General features: G+C 33.5%; 1 protein-coding gene across 2 annotated transcripts; it reads left to right on the top strand.

Moving 5' to 3' along the window:
* The first annotated feature begins 2,969 nt into the window (after positions 1-2,969).
* On the top strand, positions 2,970-26,100 carry LOC135134218 (spermosin). Of its 2 annotated transcripts, XM_064062843.1 has the most exons (5): positions 2,970-4,279; positions 4,901-5,113; positions 5,376-5,487; positions 15,934-16,093; positions 23,340-26,100. In XM_064062843.1, the coding sequence occupies exons 1-5, from the start codon at positions 3,235-3,237 to the stop codon at positions 23,829-23,831; spliced, it is 2,022 nt and encodes a 673-aa protein (XP_063918913.1). In that variant the 5' UTR covers positions 2,970-3,234; the 3' UTR covers positions 23,832-26,100. The 2 variants fall into 2 exon arrangements, with proteins under 2 accessions (XP_063918913.1, XP_063918914.1); XM_064062844.1 differs by lacking the exon at positions 4,901-5,113 and having other exon boundaries at positions 23,340-26,098.
* Positions 26,101-26,932: the final 832 nt, after the last annotated feature.

The raw sequence follows: 26,932 nt of genomic DNA on the forward strand, positions 1-26,932 counted from the left end.
ATTAAATAATAATAATTAAATAATGACATGCAGTTAAAAAATATATAAAAAAGTAATAATAAAAGTACCAACTGTTAACTATCTTCATTTACATTTATTTTTTTTTTAATGTATATGACAAATTGTCAAATAAATTAATTGAATAATTGAAAAATTAAAATGATTTAAAACTTTAAATTCGTTTCTGAAATATCTGAAAACGCTTAGATGCTAAAAATACAGAAAAAGCGCATTTATGTTGTAGCTAAGTTATGTACGAAAAATAAAATTTTAGATAATTTAATGTAATTTTTTTCGTTTATTATTCATACACAGGAAAATGTATTAAATCGACAATTATTATTAAAAAAAAATAGTATGCACTGAAGAACATCGAAGCCGTTATTGTTTTGTAATTTGGTTAGCTATTTTAAATATTAAGCGTTTTAAAAACTAAATTCGCGTTGCTGGGTACGGCGAAGGAGGATTTCGCCGGACCTGGCACAACATACGTTCCGCCAGGTCTTTGTCTACTACAGTGTACTAGACAAAGAGAACGATGAAACCGTAAGCTGCTACGAAGTCGAAACATCGAGCATAATGCATTCCTGGATACGGCGTGCCGAAATCTCGCCGGCAAAGCGTGTTTATCAGCATTTAAAATTAGCAACAAATGCTTTATTTTGTACCTACAATATAATAAAATATATTTTTAATATATATGATCTATCCTAACGTACATTCAAACTTTATTTGTTTTTTTATTTTCTAATTTCAACGCTTACTAAGTATTTTAAAATGACTGGTAAGGCGTGGCCGCCCCTGACCAGCCGCCCCTGGTTCAAAGTGACTGGCTTCAGTAGTTTCCAAGCTTATTTGCCTAATAAAATTTTTAACTAAAACAGAAAGACACGCAAACGATAAGTAGGCAATTAGACATAGAAATCCTAGTAAACTTTCGTCTCATTTAAGGAAAATTTCAGCATTTCTTTTAACGAATAAATGTGACGACATTATGCATTTGTTGTATGTTCCAAGGCTATTAAAGTATCGTAACTTTCCGTCTCGAAAGCGAATTAGTTTCTTTCAGATGAAGTTGTTTTATAAAAACAAGGAAATTTTTATCAAGACGTAAATATTTTGAACACCGTTACTAAGAATTAGATTTTACGACTGTAACAAATTGCCTATGAAAGAATGAATTCTCGTGTTTTTCATTCTGATTGAACTGGAAGAGAACTGCGTCAGGAAAGACTATTTCTTTCAAAATTTGTTTACATGCATGTATTCATCTTGCTCATCTGCCTAGGGATATTTTTGTTTAATGATTTGTTTTTCTAGAGTTTACAGACGCTGGTAAGCACAAATGCAAGTGTCTAAAAAATATTAAACAGTCTATATATGTTTACAGGGAATGATAAGAATTAATATTAATTAAGAATTAAGTGATTTTTCACTTTATTTGAAAACGAGTATTCACTTTCAAATTAACTTTCCTTATAAACAAGTTTGTACTAAATATGCACTGCGGCAACTACCTAGGGAATAAGTACAATACATTTATGGACAGATGCTATTTAATTTTTTAATTAATTTGTAAACTAAATTCACATTTCTTTTAAAGTATAGCTTTTATTACTTATTTATTGTTAGTTAGATTTAAGATTCCCTTAAGACCAAGCAAATTAAATTTAATAAAAGATTGGTTTGCATACAATTAATCCTCATAATTTATTTAGTTTTAATTAGGTAAAGCTATACCAGTGCAGTTGGTCGTAAAATTCATTTTTAACATTATTGTGTTTCAAATATTCCCACATACCTTAGTTAAAACGCTATAAAATAGCGAGAGCTAAGAAAATAGAACCCTTACAACTTCGTCTTTTTTTTCATTTGCTTGTGTATTGGTACTTTACTAGACAGCAACCTTTGAAACTACCCAACCGATTACCTAAACATTTTTGCGTAACTTTAGCTTTACAATTCTACAAAAACATGAACACGTTATAGAGAATAAACTAAACCGACGTATAATTGTCTCGTACAATGTAGGGTCAGAACCGCCGTAGGACGTTGGGAAAGTTTATAAGGGGCCAGTCGCAAAGGTGGCTATTGAGATACAGAAAGCGATAATCAAAAAACAAATAAATAGAAATGCTATTGTAATAACTATACACAATAAGAGAAAATAAAAATAAAAAAACAAAGTAACAGGTCAGGTGTCACGGGGAACCAAATCTGTCCGGTACGCCTCTGCCTTGTAAATTCAAAGTCATTGTCATAAAGACGGAATTTGTTTGTTTGGGAGTGTATTCGTTTGTGTCAATTTTGTGTGAAATAAAGCTCTGTCTCACGCTTTAAAGTAAGAGTTGCAGGGAAAACTTCTGTGTCATGTTAAAAAAACCCATAGAAATATTTTTTTATGTAAGGTTTGTATTGTTTAGAAAAATTTAAACTCAAGTGTTGTATCCACTTCTTATCAGTAATTTATTTATAGAGAATTAATTTCAAATGCTACTTACTACAATACGTAATGGACCTATTGAAATATCTGTCTAATTAATCAATCTGTCTGTTATTTCACTTAATCTAAAATTATGAATAAAATGAAAAAAATTGCAAATCCGCTATAAAAACCATGAAAAATTCTCACTGGAATATAATCTTAATTAAATCTTACAAGATGATCCTTCTAAGAGTATCTAATTAAAATTCATCGTCACATAATTTTATTAGCGTAACGAGAAAATTCTTGTAACTTGACCGTGCATCCGATTTCTTTGTCGTCCCAATTATAATTTTCTGCAAGATTGAATCAGTCCCGTAACTTCGTTATTCGCCTCAACAACATCTGCATTTTTTGCAAGCGCCAGCATCTGTGCCTTTAATTATGATTATGCACTAAAGAATCGTGAATCTTTTACTTGCATGTTGTTTGTATGGGGAGCGAAGTCTCTTGAAGTGAAAGTGGTGAGTGTGTGAAAGTTAACTCTCTAGCATGGACGTCTTCGTGCTTCAGTCGGCCCCTAGTGTTCATCGGTGCCTGTGATGTGTCGCAGTGATTTGTGTTGGGTTTTGTAACACCGAACAAAGTAACCGCAACAATAAAACCCGAAAGATGCATTAAGTACGAACTCTACCTGTACATAAGCAAAGCACTGTGATATTAGGTTTAATCGTAGGATGAGAATTTAAGTTAAGGGTACGGCGCTTCGACACTGAAGAGGGGTGAAAAATAAATGGAACAGAGTCAGAATGAACAAAATACATTCGCGACTTTTGGCTTTGGTTTTGAGTATTTTCTTGATACATGCAGCTGACCCTCCAGTTCAGAGACCGTCAGGGGCCTTCATCAACTATCTTCCGAAGAACAGGACCGTGAACAACGAAGGCGATTATTTAATTAACGTCAAAAATGAGTCATCTGAAAAAGAAACTGCGACCAAAATTCCCCAAAGTGATAACGAGGAGCTGAGGAATCATGACGCCATCAACCGATTTCTCCAAAGAGAAAGAAAAACGGAATATGAGAAGTTACTCGAGAAGGATTTCATAAGACCTTTACTCAGACTTTACGAGCAGCATATACATCGAGAACCGGATTATATAACAGGAAATTCCTCTGGCTTGGAAAGAATTTCCAAAGAGGATTACGTCGAGAACTTTAAGATTTTATCGAAGGACGAGATTGATTTGTTGATACATGGGGGTGAGACGTACCAGAGGAATCACGACCAACAGGTCGAGCAGACGATTAACAGGAGGGACGACACTGTTGAGAGGAGTCGGGACGAACACATAGGGGAAATTTTACCACCTAGTCTTCCTAATTCCCACAGATTCGGCCCAGTTCGGCGGTTTTATTATCAACCGGCAATCAGAAGTCGTAAATCTTACGACGAACAACCTTTCAAACCCATTCGGAAACCCATAACTTTCCCAGGTGATCGATTTCGACCAGAATACGAGCCCAGTGGGTTTTCGTCGGAAGGTTTCGAACCGGAACATCCTTATTCGGATGAAAGGAGTCTGTTCAACAGGCCTAGTAGGCCAGGCTTGCCACCCAACGAAGTTTCTGGTTTTCGATTGCCGAGAAGACTGAGACATCCTGAAGGGTTTCCTCCTACGGCTAGAGAGCCCTTTTGGCAAGCCCCTTGGGCAAGTTCTAGGCGACCAAGAGTGATTTTCCCTTCGGATTTAGTATCATTTAGGGAGCCTAGCGGCAATCAGGAAGAACCTGATTGGTTGGCCGGAGACAACAATTTGCAGGACATTCAAGAGCAAGACACTCGAGACAGAGGTAACCGCTATTCATAGTTTAACATATTTCTTTTATGTAACGACTTATTAAAATAACAAACGTAAGAGCATTGAATGATAATATTGAAGAAAGCGTCTTTATTTTTTCCGCTTAAACACTTCTATTGGTTTAGCTGGTTTCACTTTCTTCAATGCATTTATCTCTATTTGGCACACGCCGGAATATGATTATAGCGTACTTTCATGAAACGAACGCTAATTGCTATCCGAATAGAATGCAACAATTTTACGTGAAAGCTCAATGTCTTCGTAAACGTTTCCAATCGGACACTTTCGGTTTCCAATTGAACTTGAAATCTCAAGGTCGACACGCTCTTAAGCCGGGTTTTTCTGAAACCTCGATAGAAAAGTCAGTTTCACAACAACCAGAACAAAACTTCTTGAACCCATGAGAAAAAACTAACAACTAGGCCAATGTTAGGCAGATCGTGAAACCTCCCAACATTTTCGTCGGTCGAGATTGAGAATGGGGTTAATAAGGTCAGGTCAGGTTAGGTGAATTGTTAAATAGCGAGCTTTTGATTATTCATGACATTTTCCGCGTATGCTAGATGAATGTTTTGGAAAGTGGCAGAATATTAACACTTTGATGCACTGCTAGGAACGATAGTGGGGTGCGCTTCAGGGGTGACGTGCGAATTTTTCCTAACGTGTTGGCTGTCCGGGGGCTTGCTAGAGTCCCCCTGCGACGGCCTGCTGAGGGGCTGCTGTCAGCGGGGAGCTTCTAAGACTGGTCACAGCGCAAACTTGGCGGTCGGTACCCTCGAGGCACCCCCTGAATCCCCCAAATCCAGCCTGCTTGACGCCGATTATCGTAAGTGGTACCGAACGCTTAGTTGCATGTGCCGGGGTCAAGTGTTGCATGGGGTGTTGTTTTCATACAGAGATGTTCGACGGAGAAAGTGATTGTCGTAGCAGTATATCACGCTGAACTTTCGCTTTGGAAAAAACTAATGATTTCATTAATACACACGTTTATGGACAATTAACGCAGCTTGGGTTAACTTTTCACATGTAAATAATGCAATTATTGGATTTTTCCTGACTGGCTTTATTTTAATTAGAGATTGTTGCAGGATGTGGTATTTCGTCGAGTAGGCAGCAAGCGCAAAGGAGGATTGTCGGAGGTGAAGAAGCGGGCTTTGGAACTTTTCCTTGGCAGGCTTACATTCGAATCGGATCTTCCAGGTACGATTAACTCTTAAAATAGTTGTTATTGTGTGGTAATGCTACAAGTCGATTGTGAATTACCACAGCTTAACCTAAACCGATCACTTTGTGGTTAAAATTTAGAAATTTCTGAAGTCGCTAAGTTCAATGGGACAATAAAAAATCGAAGAAAATTATGAAATCGATTTTTTTTCACTTTCACTTTTCCTATACGGAAATTTGAGAAAGTAACACTGTTATAAAAAAATCGTATCCATATAGCGTAGGATTTGGAAGGTTGGAGAAAAATTACCACGATTTTACTTTTTTACATATTAAAAAAAAATCGTGATCGTTATAATCATAAGCCGCAGTAAATAATATATATTCATAATCGTGCTCTTGGGTTATTTATATCCACACACCACTTCATCATCAGTGACACTAGAACCAATTAGTACAGTGAATTAATTAACTGAGGTAAAATATCAACTTGAAATACCATTACCAGTATTTGTGTCTGACAGTCCGAATTTTAACGTAAATTATATAATTGGTAATTAATTTCTGGTAACGACATGAAATATTTTTAAAAGTAAAAAAGTCTGTATAGAATTAATTGAAAATTACCAGTATGATAATGCTGAGCTGACATTCTTTGAATTATTAAACATTATCACTAAATAAAAAACTTCTGAAAATTATCGTATTAGTGGTTTCTCAACGTTATTTTGACGATTATTTCATTTGGTGTTTTGTTGTTGCTTAATTACTAATTATTGTCGAAGTAGTTCCTTTGAAATTTTTAGTGTCCAAAGATTATTATTATGGTAAAATATTAAGCTCCATTTCTGTTTTTACGCCATTTTAAAGAAAGTTGGATTGACAGTTTTAACAACATACTGTAGAGATTAAATAACCCAAAATTTTCATAAATAAACAAGAACTCACGAGATGCAAAACATCTAGTAAAATTCTATGTATTCAGTCCCATCTTAGTGATATTAAAAATAATGAAACGACTTTTTTTAATGCAGACGATACTTTTAAAATTTTTAGCAGGTCGAGTATATTTTCGACAATTTGCACATTCAAGCCACTGATTTATTTTTCTTTAAAAAAATTAGCTGAAGGTTTAGTCTTTTGGATTCAGCTAGTTAGTTTTTAATGGTAACGTATAGACGTTACCATAGTCCTTTTTTAATTGGTATATACTTAGATACCAAATAAAAAAGGACTATGGCTTTAGAAGCATAATATTTTACATATCTTAAGTGGGATTTAGTTGGTAAACTTTTGAGGTGCCGAAATGAAAATTTTTGTGGAATGCATAAACTAATTCTGTGAGCTAGAATCCACAGCAATTGGGGTGGTGTTTTTTTCACATAAATAACTTTTTTTTAAGAAAAATATCAGTGTATTTATAAATCACAAGTGTAGACCCATTATTTGCACAATTTAGATAGGATTAATTCAGCAGAATTTTGAGATGTCGTCATCAAGGTCTTGGAGAGAATAAATAGATAAATTTTGTTTAGCAATTTACCATGTCTAGAATTTGTATTGTCTAAGATAAATTTCCAAATTTTCTTGCACATGTTTCATTTTTTTTTCAAAAAAATTTGATCTTTTACATACAAAATTGGTCGAAGATTATTTCGACAGAACTTCTCTTGGTTATAAAGTACAGTCCAAGGAATATGGTTTCTTCGTAAATTATAAAAATTAATTTTGCAAGTTTTATTTTTAATGATAAACCTTACATGCTATGCGTTAATTCAAGCGAGTTTTACCGTAACAAAATTTTATCAAGGACACGTATATCAATTCGAATATGTGCAGTGTAATATGTATTAATAATAAGAGTACTATTTAGCATTTTTGGATAAATAGGGTGAACAGTTCTTGATTTGATAAAAAAATCAATGTGCTAATTCATTAACTGTTTTGTGACACCCTGTATACGTAATATTAAAAACTATGAATCCACTGATAAACCAGAAGTAGTCATAATATTTGCGTATTTTAGTTTTTGAAATATCGTCCATTTTTTGGGAGGGAGTAAAACAGCCTTAATATTTCAATTTTGCAATTTCAAAGTTAAATTGTAAAATGTTATTCAATTTTAATTTTTTTCCAAAAATCTGGGCGTCTAGAGTAAAACGTAAACACGGATTCATAAACCACAAGTGCAGGAGTATCTTATTTTACAAAATTTAAATAATATTTAGTATTATAAATTTTGGAGATGACATCATCGCATTGTTGGTGGCAACGATTAGACAATTTTTGTTTAGCGTTTTATTATCTACACGATATGCCTAACATAAATATAAAACAATCGATCCAGTTGTGTTAGAGATTATCTGTCTACTAAAAATTGACACAGACGATACACAAACAGACAGACGGAAACGGGAGACCCAGTTGTTCGCACTTTAGGGATCATAAAACGTCTAGAAAATTTAAAAGCAGCGATTGGTCGGATCGGCCCTATTTTGCTCAGGAAGTAAAAAGAGATATTAAAATTCCAAAAACGCGATTGTTTGTAGCCTGAACGGGAAAACCTAATTTTGGTACATTGCAAATATGGCTCATATATAGCGTCAGCTTCGCAACGTACACTTATATTCTTTTCAAATTACGATGTATATTATTTAACGGATTTTGATAGACCGTTAAACTGCTATTACAATGATATATATATTTATTTATTTTTTATAACTGTATATATTTTATAATTGAAAATGAAATAAATTAACCTTTATCTTTCAAGCTAAAAACAATGGTGTTTATAGAATATCAATATCTCTATCCGTTCTCAAGATATAAGATCGCGAAGTTTTAACTGGGACACCTGTAGAAATATTTCATTTTATAAAAGCTAAATAAGATTTACTTTGGAAAATTTTACTTTTTAAAAACTAATATTCTAATATTTTTACTTCCCGAGGGATAACTAACGAAATTATTGTAATTAGGTTATACTGACAAATACTTAACACAGCTTGTAGAATACGAATGTGCTTTTTGTTCCCATCTGTCTATTTTTCACTTACGGTCTAGTGAGGATAACTGAAATTTTGGCAGTATTTTAGGGTAATTCGAAGATGTCAGAAAAAGAACTAAAATTGTTATGTAAACTTAAATGTAATACACGTAATACTTGTTTACTCATGCTTTAACTTACACCTATTTTCAACTGTAAACTGTAGCTTTGGAAAAATTAAAATCTACTCTGACCTCATCAAATTTCGACAGAAGAATAAAATATGATCGATGTGGTCTTAATTTTAATTATTTAAAATTTTGTCAGAGTGTCTGAAACTTTAGTAAAAATCAGTTTACTACAGTAATCCGTTTCTCAAAAAAAAAAAAAAAATCAAAATGTATTTGAGTAATGTAGAAAAAATGTTGTTAGCAAAGAGTGGTTGTTTTCACGCTTTTAATGTATTTTTATTAGTTTGACTACAAAATGGTTTTTGCAACTACACAGATTTCATTATGTAACTAACACCTAAAGCGTTGCATTAGTGTATTCAGAGAAAGTTTCACATTAAAATGGGGAAAATCCGGTACTACTAATTAACAATAAGAGTTCTGAGGTTTGATCCTGCAGAAACAGTTTTTAGTATTCAGGCCAACAATTAAATTGTTAACGTAGAAATATCTTCTTCGAAAAAATTTGCTGATTAATGAAAAAATTATCCACAATTTCAACACCCTTAGTATAAACAACACTAAAGTTAAAATTGTATAAAGGGTGTTTTCCATACTAAAATATTTTTGTGTATTTTATTTGTAAAGCTACAAGAAGCACTTAGATAGCAATGTTTTGAAAGTATTACGAATTAATTCAGAACTTAACGCAAAACAAATGTTGTCACAAATTGAATGAAAATATTGCTGTAAGAAATTTTGTTCTGAATAAAACCTGGAATTAATAATAAACAATTGAATTGTTTATAACTTTACAGCTGCGTACACAACTAAAATGAACAAACTTCTAACTCTAGCAAGCTCTTATCGAAATACCATGAGGAATAATAAGCAAATGGAAAATTGTAAAATTAGGTGATGCCTACAAACTGCCTAGATGTTGACTCTGATTTAGGTATTACAAAGTGTGATGCAAAACTTATTTATTCCAGAAGATTGGTAATTCCATCTCAGAAAATTATTACATAGATTTACTCATAAATAACCCGAGAAATTACTCATCTGATTTCTCTAAAATTCCGGAAAGATTTGTATCCCCACCAAAAAGTTGATGACGTCACTTTAGAGAATATGTTGAATAATTTGCGAAAAATATCCGCATGCGATATCGTTGCGCTTCAGAAGTGAGAGAAATTATATGTAAATACCTTTGCAGATCTTTTGTACATTGCGCTAGAATATGTTGTTCGTTGCAAAAACTAGATTACCCAATAAACAATGATGTAGTTGTTTATCGGGTTAGGAAATCCCAAACTCTAACTGGAACAGGAATTGCGTTTTAGGTTTAACTCAAAGTGTTACCCGCAGATGTGCATAAAAACATTCAACATCAACTTTCTAAAGCAGTATAGATAACTTTTTATGTTACTCAAGTTACAAACAATGCGATGAAAATCTCAAAAATTCCGACTAATTATTTACTTTATGACCAGCTTTATCGTTGATACGATGGGTTAGGGTCTGAGGTCTTTTGTTTCACTTATTATTAAATTAATTTATGATAGTGACCAAAATAATTTGTTGGCAGTCTCGTATATCTTGACAATGGTGATTCCAGACAAAGCGTTTCGCTGCTGGAAGCTGCTACTTAAACCATTCTATTGTTACTTTTCGCTGTTGTCAAATCAAAATTGATCTACTTTAGCAACAATGCAAATTTCCTCCGTACCATCCGAAATACGATTGTTAACAAATCGTTACAACAGAAACAGAAACTAGGAAACGGATATATGTTGTAACAAACTGATAATTCCTCTTCATCAGACAAATTTCTATATATTTAAATGAACATTAACGCACTCTTGCCTGCCTAATCGCCTGTCATTAGTTACGTTTTTATTTCTATCAAAATTCATTGACCGATAATTCTTACTATTACGCTATGAATAATGCATTGATATATTTTATGTAATGTATTGCTAATAGACATCCATTACCGAGTAATTCTTTTCTAGAAAGTGGATTAATTACAAAATTACTCTTTACAACAAAGCCGGCATCTATTAAATTAAACAAGTAACTTAGCCGTAGAAGAGCGAAAAAAATAAAGCCTACAAAAGAAATTCGTTTCCTGCATTTTCGATTCAGTTCCTTTGTTGTTTCGAAAGGAAGCGCAGTAATTCAATCACGAAGAAAATTGGGTTGTTCGCTTTTTTGCGAACTTGAACGGGGAAAAAACGAGATTGTGATTTTTAATAGCAACTTCTCATGGAATACCCCAATTTCTTTCGTGGGATGTACTACCTGCTCTTTTTCAGGCTACTGGCTATTGTAACACGAAGCACGTGGAAACGTGTACTAATTGTTGGAAATATAATGCCTAGTTGACAGATTTAGCGTGACAGTGATTCACGTGTGTAGATTGAGAACACCCATCATACACCCACATTGCGATTGTCGATTATGGAAAATGTTAGTGTCGAATTCACATTCACTGACATCAAATCCTGTTTCAGATTTTTTATTCTTTACAATAGATTCTCGAGAAATGGATATGATTAATAGCAAACTACAAAATTGGACAAATACGTACCCAAATTCGAATACAAAGGAGAGAGTATTTTATTTTTTTAGCGTCAATCAATGTCATTAAACTTGATTTTTATTTATATGAACGAGTATTTTTCCTAACTGAAACATTGTTATATTCGATGACATTCTTTGTTTGCAAAAATTAAATGGGACACTTTTGTTGAGGTTTGTTATTATTCCTTCACTATTTTTTTGTTAATAAGTGTGTGTTAATCACTTGGATAATTATTTGCTGTGATTATTGCGTCTGGTACAATCCGATGCTGCATATTTATTAAATCTAAAATTAACAAAATTTAAAAGAGACAGAAATTTTCAACACAAAGTCTATATTTTATTATAGTAAATATTAAGTAAATTCACAAACAAAATTTCCAGTGTAACTAACATAGTGGTGTGTAATTCGTCACCTTTTCTGTAAATTAACTATAATAATACCTGCTTTCTTTGTTTTTTGAACAAACTGTGTAAAAAAAAATATCTTTTTAACTAATCATAAACTCTCTTATCCAGGCTTAGTACGTCTTAAGCTTATTTTGTTACACGATTTTATAAAATAGTTGTATAGTTTTTCCTCAAAAATTATATTCATGTGAAAACAAATATGTAAACGCTTAAGTATGTTGTTAACAAAGCACGCTATAAGAGGTTAGTATATATTATATATTTACAGAATTCACTTTGCTAAATAGAAACCGTTTTTGACATACAAATTACATATCAGATAATTTTCTCAACAATAGATGGCTATTTCTTGGTTTACTTATAATTTTTTGCCGAAAAGAGGTCATTTTGACGAATGTTTAATTTCATATTTGCTTGGATTGCACAGCAAACAGAACATGAAGATGTTAAGAAATTTTGTACAATCCAGTTTTACATTTTATCTAAGAAACAAAAGCAACTAATCTGACATTTTCGTAAAACGTAAACATTGATTAAAATTATAGAACGTTGTTAAAACATATTTACATAAACCTTCCAGAAAATTGATGACGTCATAGCAAATAATATTAAATATTGTACCCTTTGAGAAACTTGTGTGTGTATTTTGATATAGTACATTTATGTTTTTGGAAGTACTTATGCAGGATATCTCTGGAAATTGTACTTTAAATAACTTCGTAGTCCAAGATTAAATTGGTAATCTCTTTCATCCACATATCGGGTGTTCAACTAAAAAAGCCATCAAGTTGACTTTGAATTTTTGTAAACTTTGTGAAGTATGTCTACAATTAACCTAAAATTTAATCGATGCAGCTGACAACGTGAAAATGTCGTTGTACAGAGCAGTATGAATTAATAAAACACATATGTTTTTCTTTACGTTTTCTTCTATCAAAAAAGCAACGCCAACTTGATGACTTTTTTAATTGAACACCCTTTATATCGTTTTCAGAGTCTTAATTGTGAATTCAATAAAAAAATGCGTCTAAATTATCCAAGGATGAACCTGACACCAATTGTCTGAGGGGTGAATGTAACAATGGAAAAGCGTTCAATAAACTCAAGAGGAGAAATACTCTTTAAAATCTCCTTAAATATAAAAGCATTAAAACTGCCTTCTTCAAAGTTGCAGTAAAGCAAAAAATACCTTGTGATAATTACATCAATATTAAACTCATTCCAAAAGTCCATTTGTCCTTGAATGACAAAATTTTGAATCACTAGATAATTGGAACATCAATAAATAATATTAGCAATTTCGGTTGAATTTATTTTTGGGCAATTGACAGATTGTGTAAATTTCGTTCAAAACATGCTCTGTTCTTTTAATTGCCGTTCCTAATTAGAAGTGGAACAGCGAAATATAAAATGCCACATGATTGAAAAAACTTCTCTAGAAGGTCATAAAATTTATTTTTAAAATGTTCGCATTGTGGTTATTTGACAGTTTATTTAACAAGACGTCGGTGTTGCCAACATCAGTAGATATTTAAAAATAAACTTCATGACCTACTAGATGACTTTTACGCCGGGTGATTTTTTAAATTTCTACTCTAGTTACCCATAACGCTGCTGACGTAAGCGTTATGGGTAATCACAGCAAAAATTTAAGAAATAACAAATCATACAGATGAATCTAAGGTGGAAAGTGAGCAAAGATAATCACGGCGCCTTATAGTTTAGTTGGTAGCATACTCGTCCGGCAAGTGAGAGACCTGGTTTCGAATCCCACTGAGGCTTGAATTTTAACTCACTTTCCATAAATCTTTTGGTAAACCTGAAAAATATTTAAAAAGGTAGAAATTTTTTCAGCAAATTGCCTTGAACTGAACGTAGCTGTCGGAAATAACTGGAACAAAGCTTGAATTTTCTATACATCTAATATAAAAGAATATTGTTATATACAGAGGATGTTCGAAAAATGGCGCAGAACTTGTCAATTGGACATTCACTTACTAAAACAAAATATCGTTAGAAAGATAGATAGATCAAAAAACGGGAAGTTTTCGTAATGTTATAAAATGAAGAAATCTGTGGATGGAGACAAGATGCCTCCAAAATTATTTTGAATAATAAAAATCCAATCGATTTCAGATACCCAACACAAGTAGTCTTTTAGAATACGACGAAATTCCAAAAAGAAAATTAAATTCGATTCGATTTCTGTACTTAATAAATTTTGTATAAAACAACAGAACCATATATTCTTGATATTATAATACGGCGAATGGTGCCTAGAGTACAAAAAAATAGGTTTCCCTTTTCGTCTGTCTATCTGTCTGTCTGTCGTCTGTGTCGATCTCTACTGGACAGATGTTATAAGTACGTTAGGTTGGTAAATATTATTACTCCTGTACATGTGCTTTATGAATAGGCATCTATATTGGCATCTATATTTTCCCAAAAAAAAATTACTTTTCCTTACCTATATGTTTTTAACTTATAGGGTTGAGCTGTACCTTAAAGGACAGGAAAGTTCTATCTAAGTATTTCGGATCAAATTTTTTCGTTGTTAGAAAAACTTGCATTCATCGTCATTCACAAAATTAGTTACTTCAAAAAATTATGACACTAAGTACAACCCTTCACACACCACACAATTTCTTGAATACCGGTCTGGGATTTAAGCAATTCGATCATTGTTAGTTGGCCAAAATGATGCAGAGCCATAAAATTTGATTACTATACAAAAATAATGTACGTTACCAGTTGGATCAAAAACAACCTTGAACCACCGCGAGATCTCTGATGAAGTGTTGAAACACAAAATTGCATCAAAATAGTTAAAAAAACACTAACGTGCATGTGTGTAGTAAGTCCTGCGAGGTTTTTTGAGTATTTAATATTAATACTTATATTTTGTGTGAAATTGAACTTATTTTGTTGGTCATGGTCTTCAGACTTCAGAATTGTGTCAACCATTTGAAAAATTGTCACTTAAATATCATTTGTTGTTAGGAAATAGAAAGATTGCAGACATTATTACATACTTTCCGAGAGTCCTAAACGGTCTTTCATTACAAATTACTTCTTATATTCAGATGAGACTAGATTAATACACAATTTTCGAAATTCAGTAGTTTATTTTTGTAAATAACGTGGGTAAACCTATATGAAAAACATGTACAAGATGTGAGTTATTCCGCCCCTGAGTTAAACCACATCCATGTTACGAGATAAATTTTGTAACCATTTTTTATGACAAATCGGCCCCCAAGTATCGGTAAAATATAAAAAAGTTTGTCTTTGCTTGAACACCTGATCCACTATGAGCTAGCAATAGAGAAGGAGACAAAATGGACCCAAGTGCTCATGGAAACATGCAAATTCTCCACATTTACACAAAACAGCTTTTCGCTTAAATTAGTTTAAATGTTAATTCCGAAGACGTCGCCTTCAACAAACTTCCAAGAGTCATGATGATGGAGATCATCATGTATGCATGGAAGTCTCGTAGCACCCACGAGATCATTAATAGTGTCTGTAGGATTAACTTTAATGAACGACCCATGAACTTGCCATTTGCAAGGAGAAAGTAGATAAAAATCTAGGATTTTCATAATATATAGTCTACTGAATGACGATAGTGACTAACGAAGATCTAATAAATAAATAAATAAATACGTAAATAATAAATAAAGCTATGGAAATAATCACCACGAACTAATGATTAGTGTCGAAAAAGTTCATCAAAAATATTCAAATCTAGTTAGTTTTAAATCATAAAAAGTGGTTTTAAAAGAATAAACTTATCTAAATTGATAGCGACCTCTTTTGCGTCGCGTTTCAAAAGAAGTGAATTATATGTTGCCTATCCCAAAGTCAAGAACCATTCATGCGGTCTGGTGTGATAAACGAAACTTACTTCTTGTAGACTTGACTCTTTAAACATACATTTTTTATATAATTCATATGGTATTTTTTAAATTTCCAACATTTTTATGCAATTTTTATATAAACAAGGTTCATTTTGCATCCATTTGCTTCGGTTTGTAATAACCACAAAACTAGTCGATGTTATTATATTGTGATAGTTCGTCTGAAGAATATTCTGTCTTACACATTACATAATTATTTAAACTATACAAATGACCACCGTCATGGGTTCAGTAAATGATATATGTATTTGTAAAATCAAATTTTTAAATTTCTCTTAATTTTCAAAGCATAATTTGTAAAAATCAGTGTAAAGTATTCTTTAGACATAATTTATGAATCGTGTAGTAAAATTCTAGAAACAATGCAATACTCCTTGTTTGTCGCTTATGCAACCCACAATTGTTTCAGGTGTGGAGGTTCTCTAGTCAGCAGGCGCCATGTCGTAACTGCGGGTCATTGTGTGGCAAGGGCAACCCCGAGACAGGTGCACGTTACCCTCGGAGATTACGTTATCAACTCAGCGGTAGAGCCATTGCCAGCGTACACCTTCGGGGTTTCTCAAATACAGGTACGGATAAAAGCTTTTTTATGGCCGAAAAGATGAGGACCTTAATATCTTTATCCGGCCGGTAATTTTTCAAGCGCATCATAAATTCAGACCAACTCGAAAATAAAAACTTTCTATTGTTGTTGTAATCTGCAGTACATTTCCTTTCATACGGTGGCGTTTCATTAGTCAAAGCGCGATAATTAAATGTACATAAACCTGACCGTTCTAATTTATCTCTCTAATTAAAACCGTTTGCGTTTCGGAATCTAGATATAATGTTAGTGTTAGTTTTGGTAGAAAGTCAATAATAGGTGTTGTGTGCTTAAGAATTAAAAATTACAGACGTCACTATGATAATAGGTGTATTTCTATTAGTTTTAGAATAGTTGATTGAAAGGGATTAGAGAATTAAATTTCTATACCACATATAACTACTGCAAAAAGAAGAGGAAGAAGTTTAAATTGTTGTTACGTTCCCAGTTAATGAACGTTGATGTCTTACTTGATCTGAAAAAGCTTGGCACGAAACTTAAACAATGAAGTTTGATAAATTTTTTTTTTCAAAATTTCCTTATAAAATAAGGCCTGAACTTTGCAGAAATATAGTAATCGCCACCAGTATAGCATGTGACCTCTAACCTTTTAAATAGTGCTATAGTAGGTACTGCATTATTTTTTTGTTGGTATCAGTGTTGGTTGAAGTATTTAAGTTTAAAAAAGGAGTATTGGTGTAAAAATAAGAAATGATGAGGTATTTCAGAAACGGTAAAGCTTTTTACGCAGAGAACGTTACCCCATACAAAAAATTTAATAAACGTCTTATGCAGTCGGGGTGATAAAATTTCGTTACGGACGTTGCTTTATGTTAAATCTTATACCATAGAGAGTAGCTGAAACATGTTAGTTAGGATTTAGGTGTACCAATTTTAAACTAAGTTTCGCCATTCTAACTATACCTTCTGCTTGTTTGCAAACTTTAATAGAGACTATTCATTAAAACTGATATTCGTTATACCAGTACAAGAAAGTTAATTATGAGTATGTAGGTTTGTCGAAACTTATTATTATTATATTGTGGTTTAAATTACAGGATGCTGTTGAGACAAATTTGTTTGAAATTATAATTCGTTAATTTTTAATTAACAGTTTGCTAGTATGGACTCACCCTACGTCAGTATTTTGTGTCAAGTCTGGTGTGATTTCATTGTCAGCAATATTATATTTTGATAATTCGGAAATATTTTACTTATGTTATTAGATGGTATCATGATCAATATTTTTGTAGATTACAAGCTCTCATTCACACGGTTTTGTTCAAAACAGTATTTGATTGCATCAGAGCGTCCATCGTCACCACAACAAAAGTGCAATCTAATAATAATTAACGAATGAAATCTTTACTTTGTTTTGTAGAGCTGTTTTCTCCTTTTTTGTATTGCATTTCTCGTGAACACAAAATTTTGTGCAATACCTTGTCCACAAGCTGACTAGACCGTTAAAAATTAAACTTAAACACTTGTTGAAAATGGCTTTAATTATTGAAATGGGTAGATACACATAAATTCAGCATACCCTTTTTTCTCTTCAGTTGTTTGCTCTCATTTCTGCTGCCTTTGTAGACAGAGCGGATGGAATATATTCCGCTGGACGTAATTAATCGAGGTTTTTTTCCAAACACGTAAAATAATAGAGTGTGACCTGGCTACCCATCAAAATGGAATTATGGAAATGGAAATACAATCCGGGACACAAATACCCTGACATCGGAGATAAAGGTTTTATTTCAGCAGAATTTATGTGTTCATTGTACTTAAATTAAAGCAACAGTTAATAAAAGACTACTGTCAGGTGGTCATTTTCGATATTCTTATACATATGTCATCTTTTAAAGTTATAAATGAAGACCATAATTTTCATGGTTTATCTTCTTTCAATCTATACTTTGGCACAACTGTTTGATTTGTTGTTGTATAAAAATTGTCAAATGGTTTTTTGCGAATTATTTTGGGCAATAGGTTGCTATTCATTACACAATTACCAATTACCTTTCATTTCGGTCACTGCTCTTTCGTGATGCTCTTCTCGTACAGTTTCACTAAAATAATCATCAATTTCAAACTGAGCTCTATCAGAATCTGATTCTGCTACTCACATTCCTAAGACAGGAACAAAATCTACACCTGTGGTCGTCTTAGGTTAATGCCTAAAGTGTCTAATGTTTTTTCCCGATATATTATGATTATTAAGTAGTTGTCCAGTCACAGAATAAGGTAAGAAACAATACATAATTAATTTTCAGAATGAAATGGAACCGCCTTCTGATTTCCAGTTTCTGTTTCTAGCTAAAATATGATGGTTTCGTTGCTCTTTCCGAGCCCGTAGGGTTTCTGATTGGCTTAAAATTACAAGAAAACACTTCAAAAGTGACGTTTCTGAAGAATTTTAACAATTTTCTTGTATCTACGAACGGCAGAATGCATAAAATTGACCCAAACGTCTCCTTTTCCTAATCTGAGACGATTCTGCATGCTCTAAGTGTGTTTCGTGGCTCAAAATCATCAAAAAATGTTGAAATATAGTTCAGATTTAATAAAAATCGGCAAAAATACTGTTTCTAGCTAAAATTTGAAGATTTAATTATATATTCTTCTGCAAAATGGGAGTGCAGTTGCTAAAAAAAGGCGTAACAGTAATTTTTTTGTTATATTATTTACTTAGCTTAAGATTTATTTCTTATTTTGTAAGAAGAAAATAAGAAAACGGGTGGGTGGGCGGGGCTAAGTTGAACTTTTTCTTGCAGAGTCCTTTATAAGCAAGGAATAGCCCCACCTATTGGCCTCCCCTTCATTCTAGTAACTACTTTCAATATTGTTTAGTCTTATCTTAGCAAGTACTAGTCCCGCCCACCCGCTCTCTATATCGTAAAGGGAGTCATTAGCCAAAGTCAGTCTTATCTTAGCAGGTGCTTGACCCGCCCATTCACTTTTTATTTTCTTACGGGTATGTTATTTGCCAAAGTGAGTCTTATCTTAGCAAGTATTAATCCTGCCCACCCACCCACGCTATTCTCATTCTAAGGACTAATTTTATTTCTGTTCAGTATGCGATCCATTTTCATTCAGACCAGATAAAATAAATCACTAAAATGGAGACGGGGTGGGTGGGCGGGATAAATTATATTTTCTTCTGCAGAATGGGAGAGCGGCTGTTAAAAAAGAAAAAAAGACCTAACAGTATTTGGTTTGTTATACTATTTACCTTAAGACCTATTTTTTATTTGTAAGAAAAAAATGAGAAAACGGGTGGGTGGGCGGGGGTAAGTTTAACTTTTTCTTGCAGAGTTTTTTGTTAGCAAGGAATAGCCCAACGGATTCGCCTCCTCTTCATTCTAGTAACTAATGTTATTCTTGCTTAGTCTTATCTTCGCAAGTCTTAGCCCCGCCCACCCACCCTCTACTGTCTTAAAAGGTGTCATTTGCCAAAACCAGTCTTATCTTAGCTGGTGTTTGACCCGCCCACCCACCCTCTACTTGCTTAAAGGGTATATCATTTGCCAAAGTGAGTCTTATCTTACCAATTACTAACCCCGCCCACCCACCCACGCTAGTCTCATTCTAAGGACTATGAATAATACACATGTTAAAAATAATTTCCGGGTAAGCTTCTAGTTTATAGTGAAATTTAAACAAGAAGACTATTGATAGCTCAATTCATTTACATAATAAAGCATACCTACAAGTTAAGTCGATTAAGTTTGACGGACCAAAATTAAATTCCAAATTTTTTTGTAAAGTGTTTTTTAAAAAGTATCTTGTGTTCTAACAGTTATTCTTGTATGATATTGTGTTAACCTAAAATGAGACGTGTGCACAAAATTTAAACTCGGGGAAAATTCAAAAATTGGCTTTGAACTATGATCGTCAACAAAATGAAATCCTGCGTTGTGTGCTCAGTTTTCACCGAGATTCACGAGTTACAACACATATTCATTTTCGCGGGACAAAGGGTGTTACATAATTGATCACATCATCCACTGCCAAGTTGAAGGACAAGCGCATTCCACGAAAAGTAGGTACTTTAAGCAGGAACGAAATAATAGAAAGAGTCAATGAGACACTTTAAAAAAGCGCTAAAATCCGTCCTACTAACATTGTTACAATTGACCGATGAACTTCAACTTGGTTCATTTTGTTATTGTTGAAAAACGAAGGTCCGACAGAAAACTGACTTTTTCGATATCCTTTTTTTTTATAGGTGGCTGCATTACTGAAATGGATCAAGTACGATGTAATAATTATAACTTAAATTAAAAACATCTAGAACTTTTAGATATCGCGTTAACCAAAATAAGCGAATTTTCCTCCACATTTACATTATTGTAGTTAAATTAGAATAACAGTTAATAATTCTAAGATGAACAATAAAACTAAAAGTACATATGTTGATGGAATAGTCAAAGTTTGACACATTTCAGGTTAGAAAATTATTAATAACCTGATATTACACTAATTACACTCGTTGAAGGGAAATCGTGGCGTCGAATGTGACTCATTTTTGTTTAAACAATTGCCGTATTATGAAATTACAAACTAAATTAACCGTACTCTTAATTTTAAGATGTGTTAAATATTCCCTCAATAAACAAGATGTGCTGAAAAGATTGATTTCGATTTTTTTTTACTTACCCCGCTACTCTAAATCGAGGGTTTAAATTGACGATTATAGTTAGGATGTTCTGTGCACTTTATGTTTGGATTGTAATAATATTTGTTATTAATATTTCCTAAGATTTTTTTAGATTTATAATATTCCAGGGATCTTAACATACACAGCAGTTTTGCTGCTGCCAGTGAAATCGAACTCATTCTTTGTAAAATTGTATAGCTCCTAAACTGTGAAAAGTTCATTATTTTGACGGAAACTCTGAATCCAATGATTTCTCTTCGAATCAAAAATAAAAATTTGGTTTTTTTTTGCTACTTCTTTTTTTCTGATCTTCCAAATCTTCTTTTCTCTCTACTTTTCCGCACTTGGCTATTACTTGCCTAAAACCTTACGTTAAGTATTTGTCTTCGAGATTTTTTTCTGACTTTTTACTAAAAAGATGTTTCTGACTTTCTGAATTATATCAGCTTTAGTTAGGCAGCTATAAAATATTTTGTCCCTTTTAGAGGAGGATGGATTCTGTTGGGCAAATATTGTATATAGGGTGAAGCACTAAGTACACGGTACTCGATGTCGCATTAATTATTGGAGATATCACAAAAAGTCAAGTCCAATGTTGTAAGATTCTTAAAGGACTATACTCTACAATTATTTTTAACTGTACAGTGTTTTATTTTAAGTGTAAAACATAACGTTTTTTTTTCTAATAAAACACCCGATATATTTTTATATTTTCTCATTACCCTCTTCCTAGGTTCTATAACTACAGTTTATTTTTGAAATTCCAATGCGACGTTGGTACGTGATTCCAATTTTTTTGAAATTTTTTGCTAGTGGAAAAGTTCACATAAAAATCGCAATGAAGTTATTTTTAAAGATTTAAAGTACGTCTTACCATATTTTGTGGAAGGATAAATAAAGGTACGCGGTTTGTTGTGGTAGCAATGAAATCAAATTTTAGTGTACAGAGTGTTTATAAAAATTCTAAAACTGCACAATTTTCAGATATCGATGTATCCGTTTTGGCAAATAAGAACAGCTCTTATTTTATTACTGTATATTACTGTATTTTTTGTTGTCATTTTTCTAATATGTCTAAGTATCTCTTAATAAAGCACAAAATCAATTTTAAATACTGAAAATACTTAATACAGAGAACAAAAAATATAAGTAATAATAATATAGGGTGTTCTATTTGAAAAAACTGAAATATCGATGCTTGAAAATTGTAATAATTGGAATAACGTGGCAACGGCGCATTAGTATTTCAAAAATAAGCTGTTGTTGTAAAACCTTTGAAGAGGTCAATCAAAATATGTAAAAATATATAGTATGTTTCATTCAAAAAAACGCCTTAAAAACAGAACTTTCTGTATAGTTAAAAATAATTTTTGAGTATAGTCTTCAAAGAACCGTGCAACTTTGGTCTTTCTATTTCTAATAATTAATGATATATCGAGGAACGCGCGCTTAATGCCTCAGCCTGTATATTATAAGTGTTTTCCAAATTAGTATATATCTTGTCTAGAACAATTAAAAAAAATAAAATAAACCTGAAACCTGCATAATTCATTATGGGTTTATGACAGAAGGACGACTTTAATTCTGTTGAATTATGTCAAAATGGTTGGTGACGCGTCCAGCAATTTTCAAGATGGAGCTTTAAAACCAAAAGATGGATACTAATCATTGTGAACAGGAACCACAAGACTGGAAATTTGGAAAACCATGACACAAATATTTAAATAAAAAATGTTAAAACCGGAAATTTTGTGGTCGTTGTAATTCAATAAATTTTAAGTAGCCATTGATGGAATTTTCAAAGATGGTTGCTAACATTTGAAAAGTAAAAAATTCAGTGATTCGTCGTTCGAATAACGGTCGAAGTTGCTCCAGTCAGGAGACGAGTCAATTTTCGCCATTTGTCTGACATTGGTAGAGGTAGGATTATTGGGGTGATAGACGAAGGTTTTTGTTTCGACAAATAACGGGTCTCATGAATCGTAACCAAGCGACCATAACGAGATGTTGGCAGAGCTGGTCCCAAGAGGATTTTCAACATCGACTCCCTGACAGTGGACATCTCTAAAGAGATGTTATACATCTAAATTGCACTGTAAGGTACAAATGAAAAGCATACGTCACGAGATTATGTTAAGATACAGTGTCGACCTAAAGATAAAAGCTCCCAGTGTTTACGGTAACATTTAAAATGAGCACTAAATTCACACTAAAAAGAAAAAATCTAATAGGCATTTTTAAATGTAAATTCCCAGATTCCGTCGACGAATTTAACCTAAGCCATTTTGGATTAAAGTCTCAACTTTGTTCTGAACGTCGCTTAGATCGAAATCTCTCATAATCTCCACACTCTCTTACACTTACTGTACTTTTGAGACAGAAACCACTTCACCGAAAATATACGGTTTTCAATTTGCCTAACTCTACTAGTAGCAACCACAGCTCCTCCCTTCCTCCCTCCATCTTCGCTCCCGCCAACGCCGCTTCAGCCCTCCACCAAAACAAAAAAACCGTTCCAGTCGTCTCGTCCTCCACAGCAAGCGAGCTACATGCTGTTTTAATGAAATTCTGTTTGCAGGTACATCCTTTCTTCAAATTCACCCCTCAGGCGGACCGCTTCGACGTGGCCGTCCTGCGCCTCGACCGCACCGCTCATCAGCTTCCACACATCACCCCCATCTGCCTGCCCCCGCGCGGGGATAACTTCCTGGGGGAGGTCGGGGTGGCAGCCGGCTGGGGGGCGCTCAGTCCGGGCTCGAGGCTGCGGCCGCAGACTCTCCAAGCTGTGCAAGTGCCAGTGATTGATAACAGGGTTTGCGAACGATGGCACAGGTCGAAGGGCATCGGGGTGACCATTTACGATGAGATGATGTGCGCGGGGTACAAAAACGGGGGCAGAGACAGTTGTCAGGGCGACTCCGGGGGGCCGCTGATGCTGCAGAAACAGGGACGATGGTTTCTGATCGGGATTGTTTCGGCAGGATACAGTTGTGCGCAACCGGGACAACCGGGAATTTATCACAGGGTGGCACATACGGTCGATTGGATCACGAGAGCGATTGGTGTTTAGTTGCCACCCCCACAGACTTATTAGTTTGATAAATGAGTTCTTACTTCACTAATTGAGGTCTCTGTTTGTCGTTTTTCTTTGAAGGAGTACTGAACTGAGTATTGTTCTTGAAGAGTGTAGTATTTTGTATAAAATGTCCATTTGAAGAATTTAGTCGGCGGTTTGGCTTAGTGCTAATAGCTCTCAGGTCACTGAGAAGTGAAACAGAAAGACAATTATCAAAGTTATATACATATCGCTTCGGATTTTTCCTTACTTGTGATATTAATTGTTATTGTTGATTTGAACGTGTTAACACACAGAGTCCGTAAAGTCTCACTTTTCTGCTACGTCCGAAAAGTAATTTTGGAATCGCTTGCGGCTCCTTCACCAGTTTTCGTGCTAGTTCGTAAAAGTTACCTGACAGTTTATAATTTATAATACAAATAACGTTAACAATAATCTTTGTAAAAACTTTTAGAGTTAAAATTATCTCTTTGACCCGAGGGGTGTCTCCATTTTAAGTCAACGTTTTCTGAATATCAACATCTTCTCACAGACTAGTCCATAAAACCTATGTCGACTATTTTTAGCTTGCAAATTAGCACCATCAAGACCTCTTGACGCTGAAAATTCATCCAGAACCGAGTTTCATTAATCTTGCTTAATTTTAAAGCACCTCATTATAAAAGCATAAAAGATTCAGGTGGGAACATGTGCAATTTAAAGGTTTTGAGCATAAATACCGTCAAATGTATGACTTGGGTAAATGAACCCACTCCACAAAATGGGTTATGCCAAGACTGACTCAACTCAGAATATCTATCTGTAAATTTGTTTCCAAATACAACTTAACACTTTAGTTTGTGTTCAGTCTATCTCTGACACTGCTGAATTTGAATTTATTACAATTTTTATTCACAGCGTTTTATTGCCAGCGTCCATAAAATTCGTTTTAAAAATTAACAGTTAGCTGTGTTTTATCGTTATATACCCTGGAAATAATTGATGAAATGGTTGCTGCTATGGTCGTTATCAGTTCGATATTTTTATGGGCCTTTAGTAGTTTAAAATGTTCTATGAGTTTTTTCCGCAATAGAATTTTTAAACTTTTATATTTCCATGCAATAGGTTTTTTCTGATCGAACGTAAAAATGCTAATGGTACCTAAATTTGTATTGTACCTTATATTTGGTACTTGGTACTTTAAACTAGAGCACTGGTGATACTTTACGTGAAACACTCAAAGAGTAACATCTACCACATGCTATTGTCATACAGAAAAGTTGTCGGCTATAGCTTTATGGTCAAATTATTTTTTTTGTAGGGTGTTTTTTCCAAGAATTTTTAACTACATATAACCAAACATTTATTAAAATCAAAATTTTGTAGTGGTGCCATTTAATTTTCCTATAGTTTTTGGCATCATGGCGTAATTGGACGTTTTTTTAAGGTTCAATTTAGCATTATATCTGTGGTACTGTTCCATCGTTTCATCGATACAGTTTATTTAGGTATTATTTACATCGTTCTGAATTGGTTCCATATTTTTCTACGTGAAATACGGACAATATGACTTTCTTTCATATATGAAACTCCTGATTGTATCTACACGAGACAATAAAGAGAAATATATTCTCCTTTTTTATGTCAACTGTTCAAATAAAGTGATAACTGTATCGTAACTCAAAAATAAAAACAAAAATTTGTTCACTACTTAATATAAAGTGTGCTGATAACTTTACAATTTCGAGGTGATCCATATTAATACTAAAATCGTTTGGCTATTTGGAAAATACTCCATTTTAACCTTCATCATTGTTATTAATAGATAACTTTTTAATAATTATAACAGTCATGCCATCACTGCTAACTTATTTTTCCAGAATTGAAAATGAAATAGAACAAGGTTTCGCATATTTTGTTCAACCTTAGACTTAACATTCCTACAACAGTGAAGAACTATGGTCACGATGTTCTTCTTCGTGAAGCTCGTTTGCCACCACTGGTCATAATATCACCGTGTCATATAAATGACTTAGTACTAACCAAATTCGTAAAATTCCTGCCTTATCGTGTATTTTTTTTTACTCCGGTGAAAAAGTTTTAATTACAACTGTTTGATTTTTGCATTAAAGTGTATTTTGTGATTCTTGAACTAAGTAGACATAAAGAAATATTTTTGTGTTTCATATCTAGTAGTAAATTATTCATTTTAAATTATTAATACAAGTGTGTAAAAATCTGGACTGGAAGTGAACGTAATTTATGTAATTTTTATATATTTAAATTGTTTAAGTAGCATTTCTCTGTAAATTAATAAAATTATCTTGTTTTGAACCTTTTTCATTATTTATCCTTTCACCAGCCATAATGTAAGAGAAAAAAAAAGGTTTTACCTTCTTAAAAAAAAGAGATTTGGGTCCCCGAAAAGGTTTCACATTCTTTAAAATGACAGTTGGGGCGACCGAGAAGGTTTCAACTTCTTAAAAAAAAGACACTTGGGCCTTCCGAGAAGGTTTCACATTCTTTAAAAGAAAAGAGTCTTGGGAACCCCGAGAATACTTCACATTGTTAAAAAAAGACAGTTGGGACCCCCGAGAAGGTTTCACATTTAAAAAAAAAAGACACTTGGGGCCCCCGAGGTTTCACTTTCTTAAAAAAAAGGCAGATGGATCCCCGAGAAGGTTCCACCTTCTTTAAAAAAAGATACTTGGGGACCCCGAGAAGGTTTCACATTATTATCGGCTTAATAGTTTTCTGTCTTTTGCAAAAATCAGTCTAATATTTGCCAAGAATAGACTGATTTTGGCAGATGACATATCCTCTAAGAAAATAAGGGTGGGTGGGCGGGGCTAGTACCTACTTGTCAAGATAAGACTGATTTTGGCAGATGACCTACTCTTTTAAGAAAATAAGGGTGGGTGGGCGGTGCTAGTACTGTTAAATAAGACTTATTTTGGCAAATACTAGCCCGGCCCACCCGGCTTTTATTTTCTTAGAGGGTAGCTTATTTGGCAAGTGCTAGCCCCACCCACCCGCCCTTTGTTTTCTTATATAGAGAGTAGATCATCTGCCAAAATCAGTCTTATCGCATCGAGTACTACTAGATTTTTCAGTTT

This window comes from Zophobas morio, unplaced genomic scaffold (assembly GCF_036711695.1).
Source record: "Zophobas morio isolate AGI-343-1 ecotype UQ-CSIRO unplaced genomic scaffold, CSIRO_AGI_Zmor_V1 ptg000023l, whole genome shotgun sequence".
NCBI classification, from domain to species: Eukaryota; Metazoa; Arthropoda; class Insecta; order Coleoptera; family Tenebrionidae; genus Zophobas; species Zophobas morio.

Excerpts from the sequence above, each read along its gene's own strand:
- LOC135134218 (XM_064062843.1), top strand. The coding sequence starts at position 3,235 with ATGAACAAAATACATTCGCGACTTTTGGCTTTGGTTTTGAGTATTTTC. Across the intron at positions 4,280-4,900 it reads GCAAGACACTCGAGACAGAG|GAACGATAGTGGGGTGCGCT; the intron begins GTAACCGCTATT and ends ATGCACTGCTAG. Across the intron at positions 5,488-15,933 it reads ATTCGAATCGGATCTTCCAG|GTGTGGAGGTTCTCTAGTCA; the intron begins GTACGATTAACT and ends CAATTGTTTCAG.